The 20,857-nt window shown below is 37.0% G+C and overlaps 2 protein-coding genes across 3 annotated transcripts; one reads left to right on the top strand and one right to left on the bottom strand.

Annotated features, from left to right (window-relative positions):
- Positions 1–4,510: 4,510 nt before the first annotated feature.
- ndrg1a (N-myc downstream regulated 1a) lies at positions 4,511–15,246 on the top strand. Of its 2 annotated transcripts, XM_079877981.1 has the most exons (16): positions 4,511–4,899; positions 7,847–7,918; positions 8,029–8,064; positions 11,078–11,183; positions 11,336–11,456; positions 11,555–11,617; positions 11,703–11,763; positions 11,963–12,049; positions 12,137–12,193; positions 12,290–12,393; positions 12,477–12,539; positions 12,622–12,673; positions 12,856–12,903; positions 13,292–13,327; positions 13,577–13,628; positions 14,394–15,246. In XM_079877981.1, exons 2-16 carry the CDS (start codon positions 7,862–7,864, stop codon positions 14,630–14,632), a joined length of 1,182 nt encoding a protein of 393 aa, XP_079734107.1. In that variant the 5' UTR covers positions 4,511–4,899; positions 7,847–7,861; the 3' UTR covers positions 14,633–15,246. The 2 variants fall into 2 exon arrangements, with proteins under 2 accessions (XP_079734107.1, XP_079734108.1); XM_079877982.1 differs by lacking the exons at positions 4,511–4,899; positions 7,847–7,918; positions 8,029–8,064 and adding an exon at positions 10,476–10,624 and having other exon boundaries at positions 11,049–11,183.
- Positions 15,247–15,673: 427 nt separating this feature from the next.
- ccn4a (cellular communication network factor 4a) lies at positions 15,674–20,500 on the bottom strand. The gene is made up of 5 exons (XM_079877985.1): positions 20,317–20,500; positions 18,536–18,827; positions 18,012–18,266; positions 16,594–16,787; positions 15,674–16,477 (listed from the first exon to the last, which is right to left on the bottom strand). The coding sequence occupies exons 1-5, from the start codon at positions 20,359–20,361 to the stop codon at positions 16,178–16,180; spliced, it is 1,086 nt and encodes a 361-aa protein (XP_079734111.1). The 5' UTR covers positions 20,362–20,500; the 3' UTR covers positions 15,674–16,177.
- Between the last annotated feature and the right edge of the window lie 357 nt (positions 20,501–20,857).

The following is a 20,857-nucleotide window of genomic DNA, read 5'->3' on the forward strand; positions in this document are numbered from 1 at the left end:
TCTCATGGGTGGACCAAGGGCTTTACATGATGGTTTCATCATATTAACCCTATAATTCATGATTTATAAAATCTATCTGTCTGTCTGTCACAGTGCAGGGCTGCCAACTCTCACGCATTGAGCGTGAGACTCATGCAATTGACACTTTTCACACGCTCTCACGCCACACATCCATTTTCTCACGCACAGAAAAATTGCGGAGCAAAGAGGTACTTTTAATATTAAACTAATTCTCAGCTCTTAGATTCCGTCAATTTTATTACGAAATTCAGACAAAAATACGTTTGGCGCTTGTAAATGTGACGTGACAGATCGCTGAGCGCCTCAGTTCAAGTGCACGTGAACCGATCATCTGTTACTTTTTTATTTAAAGATGCAGTACAACTTACCGAAAGTATACATAATATCGACCAATTAGTGTTTTTCAACCCCGGAAAGAGGTCAATGTAACAGCAGGAGAACACATAACGTTACATTTAGCTCAGGAAAGCCATTTAATGACCATAGCATGTTAATTGAATAGAAAAAATAGCTAGAGAGGAGATTTTGCTGAGCACTATTACATATTTATTATATTTTTACTTATGTCATTAAATAATTGTTATTATAACAAAAACTGCATTATATTTAATTAAATTTGTTATTTTTAACCTTTAATAATACCAGCAGATTGGGCCCTCTATGTTTACAGCATTAGGTGAGATTATTTTTTTAAATAAAATGTAAAATAAACATGTATCCAAATTAGTCAATATTGAATCAAAATTGGAATCAAATCACAAGAATGGAATTGAAATCTTGAAATTTTTGTCAAGCAATAATAAAAACTGTATCCTACCAGTCATTGTACAATGTAAACATTGTAACATGTTGTCACTAAACTTCATAAAATTCTATTTAGTTACCAAATGTTTTGACAATCACAATTACACTTATTGTGATGCAATATTTCTTTTTACATAAACCCCCCCCCCCCCCCCCCCCCCGCCAAAAAAAAAACAAAACAAAAAAACATCTCACTCCAAGCTAAACTCAAAAGTTGGCAGCCCTGGTCTATCTATCTATCTATCTATCTATCTATCTATCTATCTATCTATCTATCTATCTATCTATCTGTCTGTCTGTCTGTCTTGTCTGTCTAGGACAGATTATTACATTTGTGTCCTCAATATATTTTAAAAAAGTCTTGACCTTTCATTAGAAAATAAGTTAACTTGGGTTTATGATCATGTGCCTTTGTTTTGATGCTGTGAACATGTTGTGTGGACCGGAGAGGAAAGTCCTATGACTGGCAATAAGGTCAAAAGGTGGATAAAATGATTAACAGAGAGATCGCACTAGCAAGGCAGCTGTGTCCATAATCTAGCTCAGCAATGGAGTAATTATTACCACTGCCTTTGGCTCCAGTTTACTGAAAAATCAGTGGGCAAGTAATTTCTTCATTGAGTACTTATTTCACTTTATTTGCTCAACCTTCAAAGACACTTGGATACTTTCCTTCAGTGTTTATTTTTATAACCACTGTACAGCATGAGCTTTGCACAAGGGCAAAACATCTCATTTGCATTTCTCAGCACTATGAGGTGAAACTTCCATCTTTATATTTCCCGAGAATTCAATTTTCAAGCACAGACTGCGGAACCAAACTCTCCAGCTGTGGCAGATGAATCAGGAGGTGACTATTTGAACTGTTTTTTTTTTTCTCTTCAGAGATTCCAAACCCAGTTTTCCTGTTTGTTGTAATACCTGTGGCCCTCCTGTGGTGCAGAAGTCCTGTTTGGCCTCAACAGTTTCCCCATCTAGCCTAAAATACATGGAAATATAACAGGTATACCATAGACTTACGTATGTTGTTGATTCATGACACAAATAATTATCACCTTTCTAGACTGTTGTGTTGCAGTCAAGCAATGTTTAAAACCTAAAGATTTAGCTTGGACAAGATGGTTGCTGGTTAGTGTTGCCTTTGGCAAGTTGTTAGTGAATGAGTTTAGGTCCTGTTTTAAAGGTTATTTTCATGGAAAACAAAACAATGTCAGGTCAGAGCAATTTTCCCCTTCAGTAATCAGTTGCATCTTATCAGCAAAGGCAATGACCTGTAGCAAGAATGCAACCATGTTGTCAGGTCAGAGTTAAGTGGACATGGTGGATCAGAGGGAGTTTTCATGTAGGTGGTCCCATGCATCCGGGCCCTTTGTATCAGGCGAATTAGCTCTGGTACAATAACACTTATGAAATCAATCCACTTTCACCTATTGGTGAAGACGAAGCTGTGAAAATAATTCATGCAGAGTGGTTTATTTGGCCGGGGAACAGCCCAGGGTGTGTCTGGACAAAACTGCTGTGAGAAACGAAGCAACAACTGTGTGAGCTGTAGACCATTTGTAATACTGACATAGAAATAGTCAGTAGTCAGAAAGTAGTACATCTACACCAAATATTTCTTTCACAGTGAAGAATTATGCCCTGCAATTTATGGCTGTAGTTATCGAGTAACTTTATCATAAGCATCAAAGTGGACTGAGTAGTAAAGTGCCCTTATAATTGTTTTGACAAGTATTGATAATGGAGATAAACTGATCGAAGATCAGATAACAGCCTCTGTCAGAAATGACCTCTAAAAATATTATGTCTGTTCCAGTGGCACTTCCTCACAGCTGAGACATGATGAAGATTAAGACTTTGGTTGTTTATATTGTCTGTTTATGAGCTGCTGTTTGTGCTGTTCCACAACACACGTTAATACATAATCCATAATACTTTGATCGCACATGGAAGAGTTGGTCTTGGCACATCATTGCCTAGTTCATCATTTATTAACATCTACTTCATGACCTAATTCTGCAACTTGTTTATTTCATCTTCTGTGAATGAAACCATCGCATTTTGGTGATTTATCCACTGTTTAATACTTAAAAAAATGACTATAAACTGCTTTAACGCTCCCATTATTCACTGTAAATAATGTTTATTTTCATTGTGTAACTTTAAGACGTCCTTTTATCCTCTTTGGTAAATCAGTGATACGAGACACTGAACTGAGTAGCACCCGCTCTGAGGAACTACGTGATAGGTTGAGGTGAGGCCTACATTGCAGATTGCTGTCTCATGTCATGTGTGTCTGAATCATGGCTTAGTATGATTCATACTACATCTGACTACTGTTATTGCAGCACATACTACATCTGCACTAAAGCAGTTTAAAGTCAGCATGAAACAGAAGTTGCACTTGTCTTTTCTCCTCTATTGTGATGTATACTATCATAGTGAAACATCTTCTTGAACATTGTAGAATTAGACAAGTCCACAAAGATAAGGGCAAGAATGTACTGTTCTCTTGTCAGTCAACATTTCTACATCAAACTAGCCCCCATTGACCTTTCAATACCTGAAAGGAAGGCGTGTGGGCCTTTAATACTGTTATATAGTGATCCAGTACCAGCTGTAATATTCATTTGGATTATGTGGGCATTTCTGTGTGGTTTAAATGCTAACATAATGAATGTTTTGTCCTGTTGTTGGATGGCCAATGATGAAAACGGCCTTTGGTTTTGAACCTCCTTTTATTCACTTGATTCGTCTGATGCCAAGAGCCTGTAGGACGAGAGAGGTCAGTGTTTTATCTGTTCTTTACGAGGAATCCAATGACCTCCATGTTGTGCAAACCAGATACGAGTTGCTCAAGATGAATCCTGCTCTGTATTTCAAGTGCAAGGACATGAATAGAAGCCAATGTCATGAACCCAGATTTTGTGAAAACAGAGACTTGACAGAAAAGTGGGAAGTGTACACATTTGACACTCAAATAAACCACAGTTTAACAGAAAGTTCGGACATAACTGAATGATATCCTTTACATTGTGTGCTATAACATTTCATTTAGAATGGCTGAAAGCTAGTTATTAGTCAATCTTATAGCTCTGTGACGTTATTACTGCAGGAATCAAGTTTGTTTTTATGTTTATATATATATAAAAATAAAGACGGTATAGGTGGATGATTAAAAATGAGTGTAGCACCACTCCATGAGAAACTCTGTTCTGAGTACACAGAGATATGAACCTGTCAGGTAAAAGTCCACAAACCTTATCAGTTATTATTCTCTTTAACCCAGTTTAGAACCCTGAGCAGCCAACTCTTTGATTCAATATGTATTTGCCTATAAATCTTAAAATCATAAAAGTTTATCTGGTTAACAATGGTTTCAGTATTTTTCCACAACACAATATGACCTGGCCGATTGCCCGGCTTTACATCAAACAACCCAAAATATCTGTGATCTCCTGACAGTTTTGATTTATGAAAAGCCTCTCATGCTGAACATAGCTTTAGAAGTATCTATCTGCATTTACTTTCCCCTTTAATTCAGTTTGTGGTGTAAATGGTGCTTGAAAGTTGATCAGCATGGTAGTTCCTGAGCAATGTGTCCATTGTGAATGTGCTTGTTATCACTGCCTCAAATAAGCTAAACACAGTGAAAGCATTGTGTTGTTAGATAGGGCACACACGCATAGATACAAAGGCATGCACTCTGAACAATAGGCTACTTTATTGATGTAAATTAATAACCAGTTTTGAAAGTATTCTGTATTATCAATATGCAATTAGTATTCAGGGACAGAAAAATACTTTTATAATGTGAAAGATCAGTCCTATATTCAAGACATTTTCCACAGTCACCATATCTCACGAAATGCTGTGAAAGAACGCATGACTCAATGAAGTTACCCAATAGAAGGAGGAGTGGGCAGGACTGACTAAACGCACATCTTTATAATTGCTTGCCTAAGTTTTACATCCTGTCGCGAGCAGCACGTAGTCAATTGTCACCCTCAAAATCTGCAAAAACCTTAAAGTTTTGTTGGACTTTCTTGTTTTTATCCTTGGGACAATCAACCGGTAAGTCATAAAAAGAGCTATATCATTCTTTTTTATGTTACAATATGGCTGTTTCTTTATCTAATAAAACCGCAGACCGTGTGTAAAACATATCTGACATGATATCGAACAAAATATGTATTTATCAGCTTTGAAGAAAAGATACCCGGTTTAAACAGTATCAATAACAGCAACAATGAACAGTAAAAAGTAAACATATGCTATTATTGTACAGCGTTTTTTTTTAATCATTCCGCGCGTGCGTGTGATTGGCTGCACGTGCAAATGTCAACAAAGAAGTGTGAGCTCGAGTGGTAAAATGAATATGAGCTGTACGATATCTACTAACAGTAATATTCACCTCACTGCACATTTTGTATGTCTTTAAGTTTCATATCTGTCAAACTAAACTCAGTTTATGGAGCTTTCTCCTAATGACCTGAATCAGGTGTGTTACATGCAAAATGAGCTGTGCAGGTTACTGAGACCAGACATGAAAACCACAGAGCTTTAAGGGTTCCATTTCATTTCCCCTGACCCATATGAACAACATATCATTTGCATGATCAGACACAATATGCTGACTTAACTGTTTGTATTACTTTAGTTTTTAGTCTTAACGGCCTATAGTTAAAATGCACTGTTAGACATTTGTGAAATACTAATAATTTCAACGTCAAGTTTACTTATTTACTTATTCTCAAAGCAGATCGTAAAGATTCAATACACTGCTTTGTTGTCATATAAGCTTTGAATTTTTCTTAGGAACTGAACATATTAAATATACAATTTGGAATATATCAAATATATAAATGCATGGATTTAACAAACATTTTGAATTATAAACAATAATATTCAATTAGGTATGAATAGAAATATAAGTGACATGACATGAATGATTTAAACACTCTGAATTTGTCCTCTGCATTTAACCCATCCAAGTCCACCTCCTCACACAGGAGCAGTGAGTAGTGAACACACACACTAGAAACCATGGATGCACACACCCGGAGCAGTGGGCAGCAATTTTCTGTGGCGCCTGTGGAGCAATTGGGGGTTAGGGTTGCTCAAGGGCACCTCAGTCGTGGAAGAGAGCGCTCTCCCACCTACATTTTTCCCACCGGTTTTGAGAATCGAATCCGCAACCTTCGGGTTACAAGTCCTAATCTATACCCATTAGGCCACAAGTGCCACTTAAAATAATTATTTGCACAAAAGCAAAGCAGCATCAGAGCCACATCTGATACTTGGGCCTGAGGTGCATCAGAGCTGTGTTTTTTTAAAGAATTGCTTTATGTAGCCTTCTCAGAGCAGGCTGTATATAGACATATTTACTGATGTCAATATTGACATGAAGGGTAATGCATAAAATATGTATATCGATTCTAAAGTTATGCAGACATGGCTGTAAAGATCAGAGATTATTGTCGGTTAGTGTTATAGGTCAATAAGTGTTATTGCTTAAACGTGAGAAGAAATTTTGCAAGAACGCAGCACCCCTGCAGTCATCGATCTAATGTGCATTAAGTTCAAAATCTCTCACAATATACAAATATAGGTCTACTTAACACATGCTTAATTCCAGATTTAATTCCAGGCTTCCAGATTTAGATCAATTGTGGATTTTAAGATTCCCGAAGATTAGGGAAGCAGTCTTTGTTTCTGCAGATGGGCTTAACTCTGATGATTCTGAAACTGTGATTATAGTTACATTTTCAGAGACAGTTAATTGAAATTTGGAAATCACTGAAAAAGAAGAAGAAGAAGAAATGGTAATGGGAAGTGAAAGAAGCATTTCCCTCTCCTCTGTATGAAATACTGGTACTGTAACTTCCAACATAAAAATAGTAACTGATTTTTAATGCAATAAAGCAACCAAAGTTAATGAAAACAAACATATGCACATGTTCATACAAATATACAATGTATCCGTTCCAATATTTAATTTAAGAGATTAGTAAGTCATGTTTACCATTGTAAACTGAAATGTGTGCATAGTGAAGTATAGTGAGTGTTCTAGGGTATGGGAAGGGCAGGATCTGTCCTTATGTTACTTCAGTTTATATCCTGCTGAGACATTACTGCCACTGCCAGCCACTCCCAGGTAAAAGATTAGTAAAGAGAGGCCATAAGGGCAGGTGACTGAAAAACAAGCAGGTGACCTACTTGCCAGCGGACCGTTACTTGTTGACTTTACTTAAATATTTCAAATAAAAAACATCTCATATTAAGCTGATTTCTTCTAGCTTGGTTAGTATTCACGAGTAATTTCAGTTCTCACATGATTCTGGTCAGGAATGTGTGTAGGGGGCTTCTGTAGAAACCTCAGCAAATGATGGACTGCACAATCATGCTTTTTGAACCACAGGAATTCCTCTTGATAAACAGCTTGGCTTGGTTCCTAGAGCTCGTTTGTGAATTAGAAAATCAATTGCTGCCTTTTTTATAGGGGCTTGGTACAGGAACACTCCTTGAACCTGTGGGATGATAAGACACAAAGGCTTTCATGCTGGTTTTAGAGCAGAGCTGGAAAAAAATGGCTAGTGTTTATGGGGTGGAGGGACTGCAGGAACCATGGAAGCAGCTGTGTCTGTGGCTTCCTGTGTGTAGCGTCCAGACCCGCTACAGAGGAAAAGCCTGACATGTGACCTTTAGAAACCTCAGTCAGACAAAGAGCCCGTTCAAGCTCTCGTTCAATTTGCATGAGCATCAACAGTCTTTTAGAAATGCATGATCTGTATCATGCAAAACAAATTGGGCTGTTTGGAAAAGCTAAGGATATAATAATCATTTTTTAAAAACGCACACAAAGAAATGTATGCATAATGTGTGAAATGTGTCTGTTTTGCTGTAATTAAACTCCAAAATTGCAAAAGCTGGATCTAAAACTGCAAATACAGAAAATTATTTGAAGTTTTACTTGTTGTTTTTATTTGTTGTGTTAATGTCAGCTTTTTCCTACCTCTAGGTGTCCTCGTTGAGAATGGATGAGATCCAGGTCGTTGAGTCAAAGCCTCTGCTTGTGGACAGGGATTTGCAAGTATGGGAAACACCGTTGTCTTGGTCAAGATTTGTAATGAATGTACATTTTTATGCATAAGAAAGTTGTGCACACGTATAGTATTAACTTACACTGTTTCTCTATTCTAGGGGTTAAGGGAGGCTGTCCAGCAGCTGGTGATTAAGGCAAGCATTTCATTTTGGGATTTTATTTGGATGGTTTTCTGCTTCTGTAATATATATATATATATATATATATATATATATATATATATATATATATATATATATATATATATATATATATATACAGTACCAGTCAAAAGTTTGGAAACACTACTATTTTTAATGCTTTTGAAAGAAGTCTCTTATGCTCATCAAGCCTGCAGTTAAAAACAAACACAAAAAAAAAACAAAAAAAACAGTAATATTATGAAATATTATTACAATTTAAAATAATGGTTCTCTTTTTTAATATACTTTAAAATGTAATTTATTTTTGTGATGCAAAGCTGAATTTTCATCAGCAAGTACTCCAGTCTTTGGTGTCTTATGATCCTTCAGAAATCATTCTAATATGATGATTTGATACTCAGTTATTATCAATGATGGAAACAGTTGTGCTGTTTAATATATTTTTTTGGAATACTTTTTTCAGGATTCATTGATGAGTAAAACGTTAACAGCATTTATTCATAAAAACAGCATTTATTCAAAATAAAAACATTTCTAACAAAATAAATCGTTACCATCACCTTTTATCAATTTAACGCATCCTTGTTGAATTAAAGTACTAATTTCTTTAAAAAAAAAAAGTTATTGTTCCCAAACTTTTGAACGGTAGTGTATATTGTTGCAAAAGATTTCTATTCTAAATAAATACAGTTCTTTTTAACTTTTTATTCATCAAATAATCCTGAAAAAAGTATCTCAGGTTATAAAAAAATATTAAGCAGCACAACTGTTTCCAACATTGATCATAAATCATCATATTAGAATGATTTCTGAAGGATCATAAGACACCAAAGACTGGAGTACTTGCTGATGAAAATTCAGCTTTGCATCACAAAAATAAATTACATTTTAAAGTATATTAAAAAAGAGAACCATTATTTTAAATTGTAATAATATTTCATAATATTACTGTTTTTTTTTGTTTTTGTTTTTTTTAACTGCAGGCTTGATGAGCATAAGAGACTTCTTTCAAAAACATTAAAAATAGTAGTGTTTCCAAACTTTTGACTGGTACTGTATATATATATATGTATATATGCACACACACACACAGACACACACACAGACAGACTGGTCATCCTTGCCTAGGTCCAGCAACTGCAAATGCACAGTCACCTCTCAATTCAATTCAGCTCTATAACGCACTGGCATTAAAATTGGAGTACCGGTAATATGTTCTCGTTTACGAACCCCAGTTAAAAATCTGGCTGCAGCATTTTTAACCATTTGAAGCCGTGACAGAGGACTGGGATATTTTAACATACAAGGAAGTACAATAATCCAAACGAGATGAGACGAAGTATGTATAACTCTTTCAAGATCTTTAAACTATAGGAAGGACTTTACTCTGGACTGAAGTTTTTGCCAGTCATGACACCATGGCATTACAGCAGTTCTGAGATGCATCCAACTGGCCTTGCGTGCTGATCCTCACACAGATTAAAGTCCTGAAGTTTGGGTCATGTGCTCAATAAGAGTGTTCAGCTTCTAGATGAATGACGTGGGCTGCTGAGGGATACACCGGCCATCTGCCTGAGCCGCTCACGTATAGGCCTCGTCCCGTTTAAAGAGATTAGTGCCAATAGGGAGACAACATATGTTTGTGTTCAGTCACTATGCAAAGCCAGGGTGTTTATGTCCTTGTCAGTGTTAAAGATGTTAGATGTAGCAGCTTGTGCTTCAATTTGAGGTAGCTGAAACTAGTTTCTACAACGTCAGTCAGTTGATCTTTGACCGGAGACCTGCACTCAAAGACTTTTCTCAATGACTCTTGCAGTGCATGGCGGTTATTTGCCATTGTTTGTCACTAGTGTTAAATTAACTTTAAGAAAGTTCAATTGAAAGTTAAAGTTCAATCCGTTGGAGATGATTTATGATTTGTAGGTTTTAGTGGTTATGCAGCTTCCATTTTGAAACCTGGGAAAACGTAAAGAAATACAGAATCTCATTGGGAAATGTTATTTTAGTCAAGTTGTGGTCTTTCAAATGTACTTTAGTCATTTCATTTAGACTGAAAAAATGAAAGAAATATTACAAGTAGCAGCAGATATTGGCCATGACCATGTGCTGAGCTTCTATGTAGCTCAATTGCATTTTATTGCTGATTTACTTGAAGACAACCATTATTCAATGTGGACCGCCACCCCAATCATTCCATTATAGTTTGGCTGCACATGCCCAAGTTTCCGATGGCCTAGAGTTGGCTACTCCAAGCACCTGACACAGGCTGATCCAATTTACGGATGTCGTTAACTAGAATTAACTTGTTTTGATCTTGGTGCAAAGCATGCTGGGAGCATGGGGCTTATGTCGAGCGACAGCAACAGGGGTATAAAACCCTGCGCACAGATGAATATTAGCAAAGTGCCACAGGAGCTTACTTCCAGTCGGATCTTATATTCATTCACATCATTTCTACTAATTACTGATTTACTAATAGTAATTTACTAAGCTGGCAGCCATGGTTCTGGAAGACTCTGAAATGGAATTAGTATTCGAAATTGAAGTCGCTGTGAGTAGAAGCCTTCATCTTGCTTTTTGCTCATACATTTTAGGGATTTCATTGACCATTTTTGTTGTCTTAGTGGTTCAAATGGTTTTGACAGAAAGGAATTACTGTGTCAGTCATAATCGGGGTTTGATGCTTTGTGAAATCAGACGGATAGTTTTCATGGACTGTGAGCTTTAGATTTATAACCAGTGCATAGAGCGTTAAAATGTTTGCAGTTGGTCTGTGGTTTATTTGCAGACAGGTTTCAACTTGTGCTTGCCCTTAAATGTTACATTAAATTGCATGGCTACTCTTTTAAAACGGTCACAAAACTGAAGGGTGTTAATTACACAGAATAAACATTCACAAGCTGTCATTGAGATATGCGCTAGTGGAGTAAATTGAGCCGCAGATCAGATTAATGCTGCTTATGATGGTTCTGCAGATGCTGATAAGCATTGTCTTGTCATGTAGGAACATGATGTGGAGACTCCATATGGCAGAATCCACTGTACCATGAAAGGAGTTCCTAAGGGTGACCGGCCCGTCATTCTCACCTTCCATGATATTGGACTGAACCGTAAGCTGTTCTACATCTTAAACTGTATCTCCAATCATAAAACTGTTGAAAATGTCCCATAAATCTTTTTATTTTGCTTTACAAGACATGATAATCAAGAGGTTCTTCGTAAGTATATAGGCTTTAATGGATCTATTATGCTTCTCCAATAGACAAAAGCTGCTTTGAACCCTTGTTCAGCCATGAGGACATGCAAGAGATCATGCAGCACTTTGCTGTGTGTCATGTAGATGCACCAGGGCAGCAAGAGGGAGCTAACACCTTCTCCACTGGGTGAGTTATAATATATTTAGACGGACAAGTGGATATCTATAAATTAATGCTGAAATATAATATTTGACTTTTGTGTGTATATATATATATATATATAGATATGAGTACCCTTCCATGGACCAACTGTCTGAGACTCTTCCATCAATCCTTAAACATTTTGGGTGAGGTGTTTATTTTATTATTTAATAGCTTAAGGTAGATTTCAGATTTTTTTTAATCCTAAACTGATTTTCTTAAATCCCACAGACTGAAGAGTGTGATTGGCTTGGCTGTTGGAGCAGGTGCTTATATCCTTGCCAAGTTTGCTGTGAGTTTGGTTTCTTTTTTGATTTTTATTAAGTGATTTCAAGTTTTAATTAAACCAGGATAAAGAGAGTTTCTTTTCCTGTGGATTTTGGCATTCATTTGGCTAGTTTAGCTGCTGAGGAATGTCCCAAAAATACTGCTTGACTTAATTTTTTTTATTAAATAAATGTGTTTAGATGAAATACTGTTTACTTTTTCAGTTGAATTACCCTGCTATGGTGGAAGGCCTTGTGCTAATAAACATCAACCCGTGTGCTGAAGGCTGGATGGACTGGGCAGCACATAAAGTGAGTGCTAACCACTCAAATTCATAATTTATATAGCGTTTCAAGCTTTTGTGTCTGTCATGGGCTCATTATTCGCATATCTTACAGATCACTGGTTGGACTCATGCCATGCCTGACATGCTCATCTCTCACCTGTTCGGAAAGGTAGGTCAAGTTTAAGGTCCGACCCAACTTAGATCATTTTTTTTAATTAATGAGTTTATATTAACATGAATGGGTTTATTATTGTTATTTCTCCAGGAGGAAATCCAACAGAACCATGATCTCATTGGCAGGTACCGTCACCACATTGTGAATGACATGAACCAGTTCAATCTGGAACTCTTTATCAAGTCCTACAACAGGTAAGCATGATACCAAAACTAAAATGTCTTGCTAAACAGCAATGTTCGTTGACATTTAATCAATGTTTTCATCCACTTCACAGCCGCAGAGACCTGGAAATCGAGAGGCCTGTACCCGGTGGCCACGTCAATGTCAGAACTCTAAAGTAAGTCTGAAACTGTTTAAAAAACGTTTCGAGAATGTAGGATGGATTTCCTATAGTCATGACTTTGTCACACTGTTTTTAGATGTCCTACACTCCTGGTGGTTGGAGACAGTTCCCCTGCAGTGGATGCTGTGGTAGGTTTAAATTAAATCCAGGACTACTTCACTTCATTATATTTGCCATACTTGTAAGTTTTAAAAAACTTTTTTTTTTTTTTTATTAAAAACTGATAAAAAATATATTTAAACCTGCACACTGTTGCTTCATATCTGTTGCATGTATATTTAGTAGTTTAAAATGGCCTTTTTCTGTACAGGTTGAGTGCAACACAAAGCTGGACCCGACTAAAGCCACACTGCTTAAGGTGAGTGGCCTCCAGTGAAGCTGGCAGGTACTTATAGAACACATGGAAAAGTCGGTGCTGATAAGATTCCGATAGCTCAGCATTATCTAGTGACTAATTTACCCAGGTAGAGCAGAAGCGGTCTACACTGGCCAGCTTCGGGGCTGATTTTTACCTCAGCTGACCTAATTTTCCACAGCCCACCCTCAGGTAGACTAAGAATTAGGTTTATGGTGTCCGAAATGGCCTATTTATCACCGATAAGTGCTGAGACCAGTGGAGTTAATGGAGCACTAGGTGTTTTAGACACCTGCATGAATGGCAGAAACGGAAATGAGAAACAAGCAGTGACGCATTTGTGTTTTCCCTGCATTTTAACTAACACTTCATGTGTCTCTTCTTTCTTCAGATGGCCGACTGTGGAGGCTTGCCCCAGGTCGACCAGGTGTGTATTTATAAAGTTTATGATCATTTAGCTTAATTTACAAGTTTGCTCAAGGTACAGGATGATCATTAGGGATGAAGCGCGCACTAATCTCATTACGGACGGCAATGGCACAGTTCTAATTCTCAGATTGCCACCTGCTGCTACCAGCTGTTAGAATCCATCCTGTTTCTCAACATGTACTTAGTGAAATCTGTTTTCCACCTCGACCTGATTAGCTGTTTCTGTCTCCTTTTATTGTCTCCTTAGCCTGGGAAGCTAACAGAGGCTTTCAAGTACTTCATTCAGGGCATGGGTTACAGTAAGTATTGTTGTTGTATTTTTGTTCAGAATAGTCTGTATTTTACCATGCAGCTGTGTCTTTATGAAAATACCCATGGCGCACTGGCTGAACTCGTTTGTTCATGTGAAATTCGTGTACAAATAACAATATATATGACATATGACTGTGCTGCCCTCTAGAGGTGTGATTTAAATTTCAACCTGACTTGTTGCTCAATTTGACCATTTTTTCTTAAAGTAAGTGTGTAATTTTGAAAAGTTGTCTAACAACTTTGGGATCAGTAAGTTAAAATACTTTTATTCACCAAGGACACAGTAACCTGATCAAAAGTGACATTTATAATGTTAAAAAGACAAAATTTCTATTTATCAAAAAAATGCACCAGTTTCCACAAAAAATATGAAGCGGGACAACTGTTATTAATAATAAATGTTTCTTGAGCAGCAAATCAGAAGGATCATGTGACACAGACTGGAGTAATGATGCTGAAAATTCAGCTTTGCCATCACTCAATAAATTACTTTTTAAAATACATTAAACGGTTGTAATAATAATTCACAATTGTACTGTATTTTTGATCAAATAAATGTAGCCTTGGTGAGCATAAGAGAAATCTTTCAAAAACATCAAATATATTACCGACCCCAAACTTTTGAACGGTAGTGTTTCTTTATATTAAACTTGGAGACTTGTGATTTAACATAATGCATACATCAGATTTGATAAGCAAATGCAAAAAAACTTTGAAATATGTATCCTAATCGGTCTTCCTCTGCCTCTCAGTGCCCTCTGCCAGCATGACCCGCCTGGTCCGTTCCCGCACAGCATCCGGATCCAGCATCACCTCCTTTGATGGGAACCGCAGCAGGTCGCACACCAACGAGGGCAACCGCAGTCGCTCCCACACCAATGAAGGCCGCGCTCGAGCCCACACCTCCGAAAACCAACGCGGACGTTCGCACACCGACAACATGGACAGTTCTGTGGACCAGGCTCCCAAGTCCACCGAAGTGTCCTGTTAGACTGGTGACCTTGTCTCCGGTCCATCTCACACATGCATTAACCTCTCTGTTCTGACTGTGCTGCACTGCCACTAACTACCCACGCAACAAGACTGCCGCATGTTTCCCTCAGGGGTCCCTCAGGCACCATTTTATTAGTCAGAGAGCATTTACGCCAAAGTGTCTTGTGTTTAAGACGATTTCTTGGGGGAAACGCCGAGGAAGGAGTGGCTAGGGTGGACGGAGGAGAGTTCTTTCTTTTTTTGCACCCTGCGCAATGGCTGTCTTGTTGTTGTTAGAGGCAATGCAGCACAGAGACGTCGTGATGGTCATCATCAAAGCATACTGGGCACTGAGAAGGGCACATGTTTGTAAATTTATGTTGATCTCTAGTCTGCGATTTAATTTCTTCTCTCAAGTTATTACACCACACCTTTTTCAAGCTAGTTTGAGTGCATAATTAATTTGTATAATCTGTATATGTTGAAATGGACCTCACTGAATGGAAAAGGGATGGGTTGACCACAGAGTAGAGATGGTGGTATTTTTTTCATGATGTTAACCTACCTTATAAAACTAAGGTTTAAGCTCCCAGTGTGTTAATTTTTAATTTTCCTGTGTGTTCCATTATTCTGGGTTATATTTGTAACTCAGTAAATTATGCTCTTATGATTTTTATTGATCAAATGTTTTAATATTAGTTTAAATTCAACAAAACAATTTGTAGATATAAGGATACAGGATACATGACTGTATATGAGTGATTTTTTTTGTTTTTTTGTTTGTAACTGATGATTTCTATGCAATCAAGCACAACAGAACAAAATGTGCCATGGAATCCTCTACTTGGACTGGATGTTTTTTTCTCAAGGCTTTGAAAGAATAAAGCGAAGGATCACTTGGAAAGAGAGATAAATATAAGCAACACACCTGCTCGTCCACGCACACTAAAACAAATGCTTGCAGCTTGGTTAGGCACCTCGCTTTGTAAAGATGTAAAACAACCTGATGCACTGCATTTTTAATGGAATAACAGTTTGTATTTATTAAATAAAAATAAAAAGCTGGTTACTCAGTTTTTTTTTGGTCTTTTTATTTGATAACTGTGTCCATACACAACGTTATAGTATATGGAAGGTCAAACTTTATAAGGCATAACTCGCTCCAAGGACAAAAAAGGTACGAAATTACAAAAAGCAATATAGATTTCTTCTTTACATGAACTTTGCATAAATTAATACCTCTACCTACAGAAGTCAACAAGAACTTTTCCTTTTACATATCTATTACTTACATAATTTGTACAAAAGGATATATATAAAAAAAAACAATAATCTTGGTTGAAATAACCTAACAAATGTGAATAATTTGGTTGCAAGAGGCCACATAGTCTTAAAAAAAGCATATATTAGGAAATGTCAGTTTATTTCATATTTCCAATAGGAAAAAAAGTCTCATACAAGAAAGAATGATGATTGTCGATTAAATATTAACAAATTGAAGAAAAACAAATCTGTGGCTTTCACCCAAATCTTAATATTGACTTTTCTGCACGATTTTGTACACTCAGTTTCCAATCTCACTTCTCTCATGGTACTGCTCTAGATCTGTAAATATGTCATTGGGGTTCTTACAGCTCAGGTTGCAGAAGCAGGCGTTAATCCACATGACCTGCCAGGTGAAGCCGGATCCGTTCGGGCACTGAAAGTCCACCTCCACGGTCTTCGATTTGAAGGGGATGCAGCAGCGCTCATCAGTACACACTCCACAGTATTTGGGCCGATATGTTTTTGTACTAGTGCAGCCAGACATGGTGAAGTTGTGTGGCCTCTCCACCTTGTAGATGTTCAAGCACTTCTTTCCAGGCTTGTGGAGAGTCAGAAAATATCCTTTTATACACTATAGTCATTCATATCGCTCTCTTTTTTAAATTTGATGTTCATTATATTACAATAAATCTGATGTTTGCGCTCTTGCTGTACCTTGATGTGCTTTGTGATGTCCACTTCGCAAGGCCGGATGTTGCAGAGTCTGCTCTCTTTGGCCATCTGGCACTGCTTGTTGTTGTTGGTTATGCGTAAAGACACTCCACGGCCGCAGGTCTTTGAGCAGGGACTCCAGGAGGTTGTCTGGGTCACACAGTTCTTGTTCCAGCTGTCCTTTATACTAGACAGGGCTGTAAGAATGCAGAGAAAACAATGAATGCTTTCTTCATGCGTGAGATTTAAAAATGATTTATAAACTACCATTCAAGTTTGGGGTCAGGATTTTTTTTTCCTTTCATTCAGCAAGGATGGATTAAACTGATCAAAAGTGACAGACATTTATAATGTTACAAAATATTTCTATTTGAAATAAATGGTGTTACTTAGAACTTTCTATTCATAAAAGAATCCTGAAAAAAAGTGTATCACAGACTGTTCCCTGCTTTTAACATTAAGAACAATAATACCTGTTTCTTGAGCATCAGATCAGCATATCACAGTGATTTCTGAAGGTTAATGTGACACTGAAGACTGGAGTGATGATGCTGAAAATTCAGCTTTGCCATCACAGGAATACATTACATTCTAAATTGTATTTTAAAACTGTATTTTTGATCAAATATATGAAGCCTTCTACAGACTTTTTTTTATTTTTGTAGAACAGTTGTGTACATTTACATTATATTTAATATAATAAATATAATTATAGTATTATTAACTGATCATGACAACAAAATTTATATTTAATATAAAAAATTCCATGACTTTTCCAGGTCTGGAACCACAAATTCTGACCATAGAAAATCAGGCCAGAATACTTTATCTTAATGTAAAAAAACAACAACAAAAAACAGCAGTTTCCTTGTAATATTCTGTTGCCAATGTTTTAATTTAAATAAAAATAAAAATAACTGAAAACATTCAGGAAACCTTATATAGTGGTATACAGGTAAAACTAGAAAAATTAGAATATCGTGCAAAATTTCATTTATTTCAGTAATTCAACTTAAAAGGTGAAACTAATATATTATATAGACTCATTACATGCAAAGTGAGATATTTCAAGCCTTTATTTGTTATAATTTTGATGATTATGGCTTACAGCTTATGAAAACCACAAATTCAAAATCTCAGAAATTTTGAAAATGTTCTTAAGCTGTAAGCCATAAATAATCATCAAAATTATAACAAATAAAGACTTGAAATATCTCACTTTGCATGTAATTTTCTATATATTAGTTTCACCTAATTTTTCAAGTTTCACCTGTATATATTTTTGGTAACTGATGCTAATCACAACACCACAAGTAAAAGACAACAACATAAATTCCTTTATGTTATCTCTTTTCTCAATTCTTATCCAGAATGAGTTTTCATTCAATTGCAGGAAGTACGGAAGACACCTGAGATCATACCGGCCATTGTGTGCCGTGGCGCTGTCTTGCGCCCCCTCCTGGACTCGTCACAGATCCACAGCTCACAGCAGCGGCCGGGGATTTGAACTCGCTGTGGGTTCTGGCACCAGACCCTGGGGGGCTGAGACTCATTACACAGCGACACACATCCAATCGCCCCATTTACACACAGACACTTGTATTTGCAATTGGGCTGAAAGCTCTGGCCGTTGCGATAGATCACACCATTGTGCTCACAGCCAGTGCCTGGCAAATCTGGGACAGCGAAAAAGAGCAAAATGAGTTAAGTCAAGTTTATCACATCCAAGGTGGATACAATACCAAGAAAAGCATGTGGTGTTACATATGGAAGCGTGGTATGCTAAAAGGTGAAGAGAATGAATTCTGCTCAGTGCTCAGCGTCCCCTGGCTTGGTTTATCTGGGTTCCGCCACCTTAATCCAAGCTTTAAATCTTCATCGTAATCTAATCTAAGAGCGGAACACAGTGTTAATAAGAAGGCTGTGTTAGTACAATGACACTTACACGCACATACTCCTTTTTCGTACCTAGGCTTGTCTGCGCTGTAATCACAGTAAAGGCCACGATGATGGTCACAGTTCTCTTTCTCGTTGCAAACCTCCCCCACCTGTTTGGCACATGCTTGGCAGCAATCGCAGCCATCCGTGATCAGGCTAACACCTGGCGGACAGGTGGGGGGAGTTTCAGGGCATTCGCAGGGCCATTGGCAGTACTGGGTGCGATTATAGGGCTCCGGGGACACAGGCTCTGGGGTGGACAGCATCTTAGAAGAATCCTGGGAAAATGCCCTGTGAATCTACAAGACACAAGTCCCAACAGATTCCTGTTTCTGACACATTTCTCTTTCCCTCAAGTTCCCTCCTGGCTACAGACATTGTGAAAAATGAAGCGTTTATATATTCTCACTACATGATTTAGTCTTGGTGACACAGATAAACATCTTCATTTGTTGTTATTCATCTCAGACGTGTAAAACATTTCAATTTAGCCTCTGAATGCAGTTTATGCTGCCATTTATAATCGGAATCTATGTAGCTTCATTACTCGCCAATACATAAGACACTACTATATCTCAGAGCAATGAACCAGTTCTAATCACACTTCCCTGCATGTATCAAATTATAATAGAAATAGACTTGTTGTCGGTTTGTGGATCTCAATTTGTACTGGCAAATTATTGCACATGAGGTCAAGAAACAAATAGAGCTAATGGGTGGGTAGACAAAAATATTTATAATATTATGGTAGCCAATGTAACTTTTTTTTGTACCCCATCAATTATGGTAGTCAAACTGATGTCAATAATGGTTCATGATGATAAATAGACCTCTTGAAGTTGACTGCTTTAGGCCCTCGTGTTTGATTAACATGACTGATTGATATGGCAACACACACAAAGTAAACCGAGGTCTCCTTAACCTTTGACCTCTTATAGCCTGTGTGAGATTAGCAGCAGATAGTTGCCATAGTTCATATAATTAAGGCATGAGAATGCTGTCAGTGTGGCAATATCTAAAACACAGAGGGTGGCTGTCATGATCAAAGACAAAATGGAGCGAACTAAGCTTTAAAAACGTCAAATGATTCAAATCAATCAGAGTATTTCTCTGAATACTCGCTATCTTAGCAAACATGCTCGTTTCAATCCACAGGGTGGCAGTGTAGTCTCACACGTGTTCTCATTGCATTCCTTAAATGCGTGAAACATTAGGTCATTTGTTAAGAATGCCTGTCACATATTTTAAGCGCATTTAAATTTTAATTATGTGGATTCTTTTTTTAAAAATGTGACGGATTTTTTTTTTTTTAAATAGGGGGATTAGAACTACTGATGCCAAAACTGTTACGTAATAACGTCTGATAATAAGGATGGGGTCTCATTTTAAACACTTATTAGAGAGTAGAATATATTTGAGAATAATTTTAAGATGCTCTAATATATTTATTTCTTATATTAATTTTATTTTACACAGAAAATAAATAATATTATAATAAAATGTTTTTAATTCAATCAGGTATATACATAGGTAAAATCAATTGTAATGTGCAGGTAGAACCTTTCTGTTAACACAAATTAAAATATTATTCATTAATATTTTTTCCCACCGCATGTTTGGTTTTGTCTCCAAATAATAAAATATCAACTGCAGTGATGAAATCATCCATCTCGTGGCTGATGGCTGGCACATATAGCCATGCATGGATTTAACTGCATGCATTCATTACGAGTTGATTTCAATGTGGGTTAAATAAATAACCCTTAAATAAATAATTATGTTTCTTACCTGTGGTACACAAGCAAGAAGAACCCACAACAGAAGCAAAGTCATCACTGATGCCGAGTGATAAATGCATTGAATCCAGAGTTAGATGGTGCTTAAAAAATTGCCCATACGCGAGCCGGATCCATTCATTTGGTGACCTGAGAGTATAGCGCGCGCGCGCATACACAAACACACACACACACACACACACACCGCGTTGCTGCTGCTGTAAAAGTTTTCATTCTCAAGATCCTTAATGACGTCAGAACCGAAATGCTCACGTGTTTGGCCAAACCAGCTTGCAAATTCTGTAAACTCATCCAAAGTGTTTCATCGCATCTTAAAAACACATTTATATTTTTTCCTGTTTTTATATGTTTATGTGTGATAATGTGAACAATTTTGAATTTTGTCAATAAAGTGCTCGAGCAGTGAAATGTTGCTATTGTTAGGACTAGGCTACCTCATTATTGCAGCTCTGACTTCTAATTTCTTTGGGTATGTTTTTTTTATTTATTTTTTTTACTTTTTTCCCCCACTGTTTAAAACGGTTGAAACGTAT

This window comes from Squalius cephalus (genome assembly GCF_949319135.1).
Source record: "Squalius cephalus genome assembly, chromosome: 8".
Lineage (NCBI taxonomy): Eukaryota > Metazoa > Chordata > Actinopteri > Cypriniformes > Leuciscidae > Squalius > Squalius cephalus.

What these genes read in the sequence shown, in the direction of transcription:
- ndrg1a (XM_079877981.1), top strand. Translation starts at nt 7,862, where the DNA reads ATGGATGAGATCCAGGTCGTTGAGTCAAAGCCTCTGCTTGTGGACAGG. An exon ending in CCATGATATTGGACTGAACC is followed by an intron (nt 11,184 to 11,335) that starts GTAAGCTGTTCT and finishes CTTCTCCAATAG; the next exon opens with ACAAAAGCTGCTTTGAACCC. An exon ending in ATATCCTTGCCAAGTTTGCT is followed by an intron (nt 11,764 to 11,962) that starts GTGAGTTTGGTT and finishes TTACTTTTTCAG; the next exon opens with TTGAATTACCCTGCTATGGT.
- ccn4a (XM_079877985.1), bottom strand. Translation starts at nt 20,361, where the DNA reads ATGACTTTGCTTCTGTTGTGGGTTCTTCTTGCTTGTGTACCACAG. An exon ending in TTCTTGCTTGTGTACCACAG is followed by an intron (nt 18,828 to 20,316) that starts GTAAGAAACATA and finishes TGTGTCTTGTAG; the next exon opens with ATTCACAGGGCATTTTCCCA. An exon ending in GCCACGGCACACAATGGCCG is followed by an intron (nt 16,788 to 18,011) that starts GTATGATCTCAG and finishes GCATTCTTACAG; the next exon opens with CCCTGTCTAGTATAAAGGAC.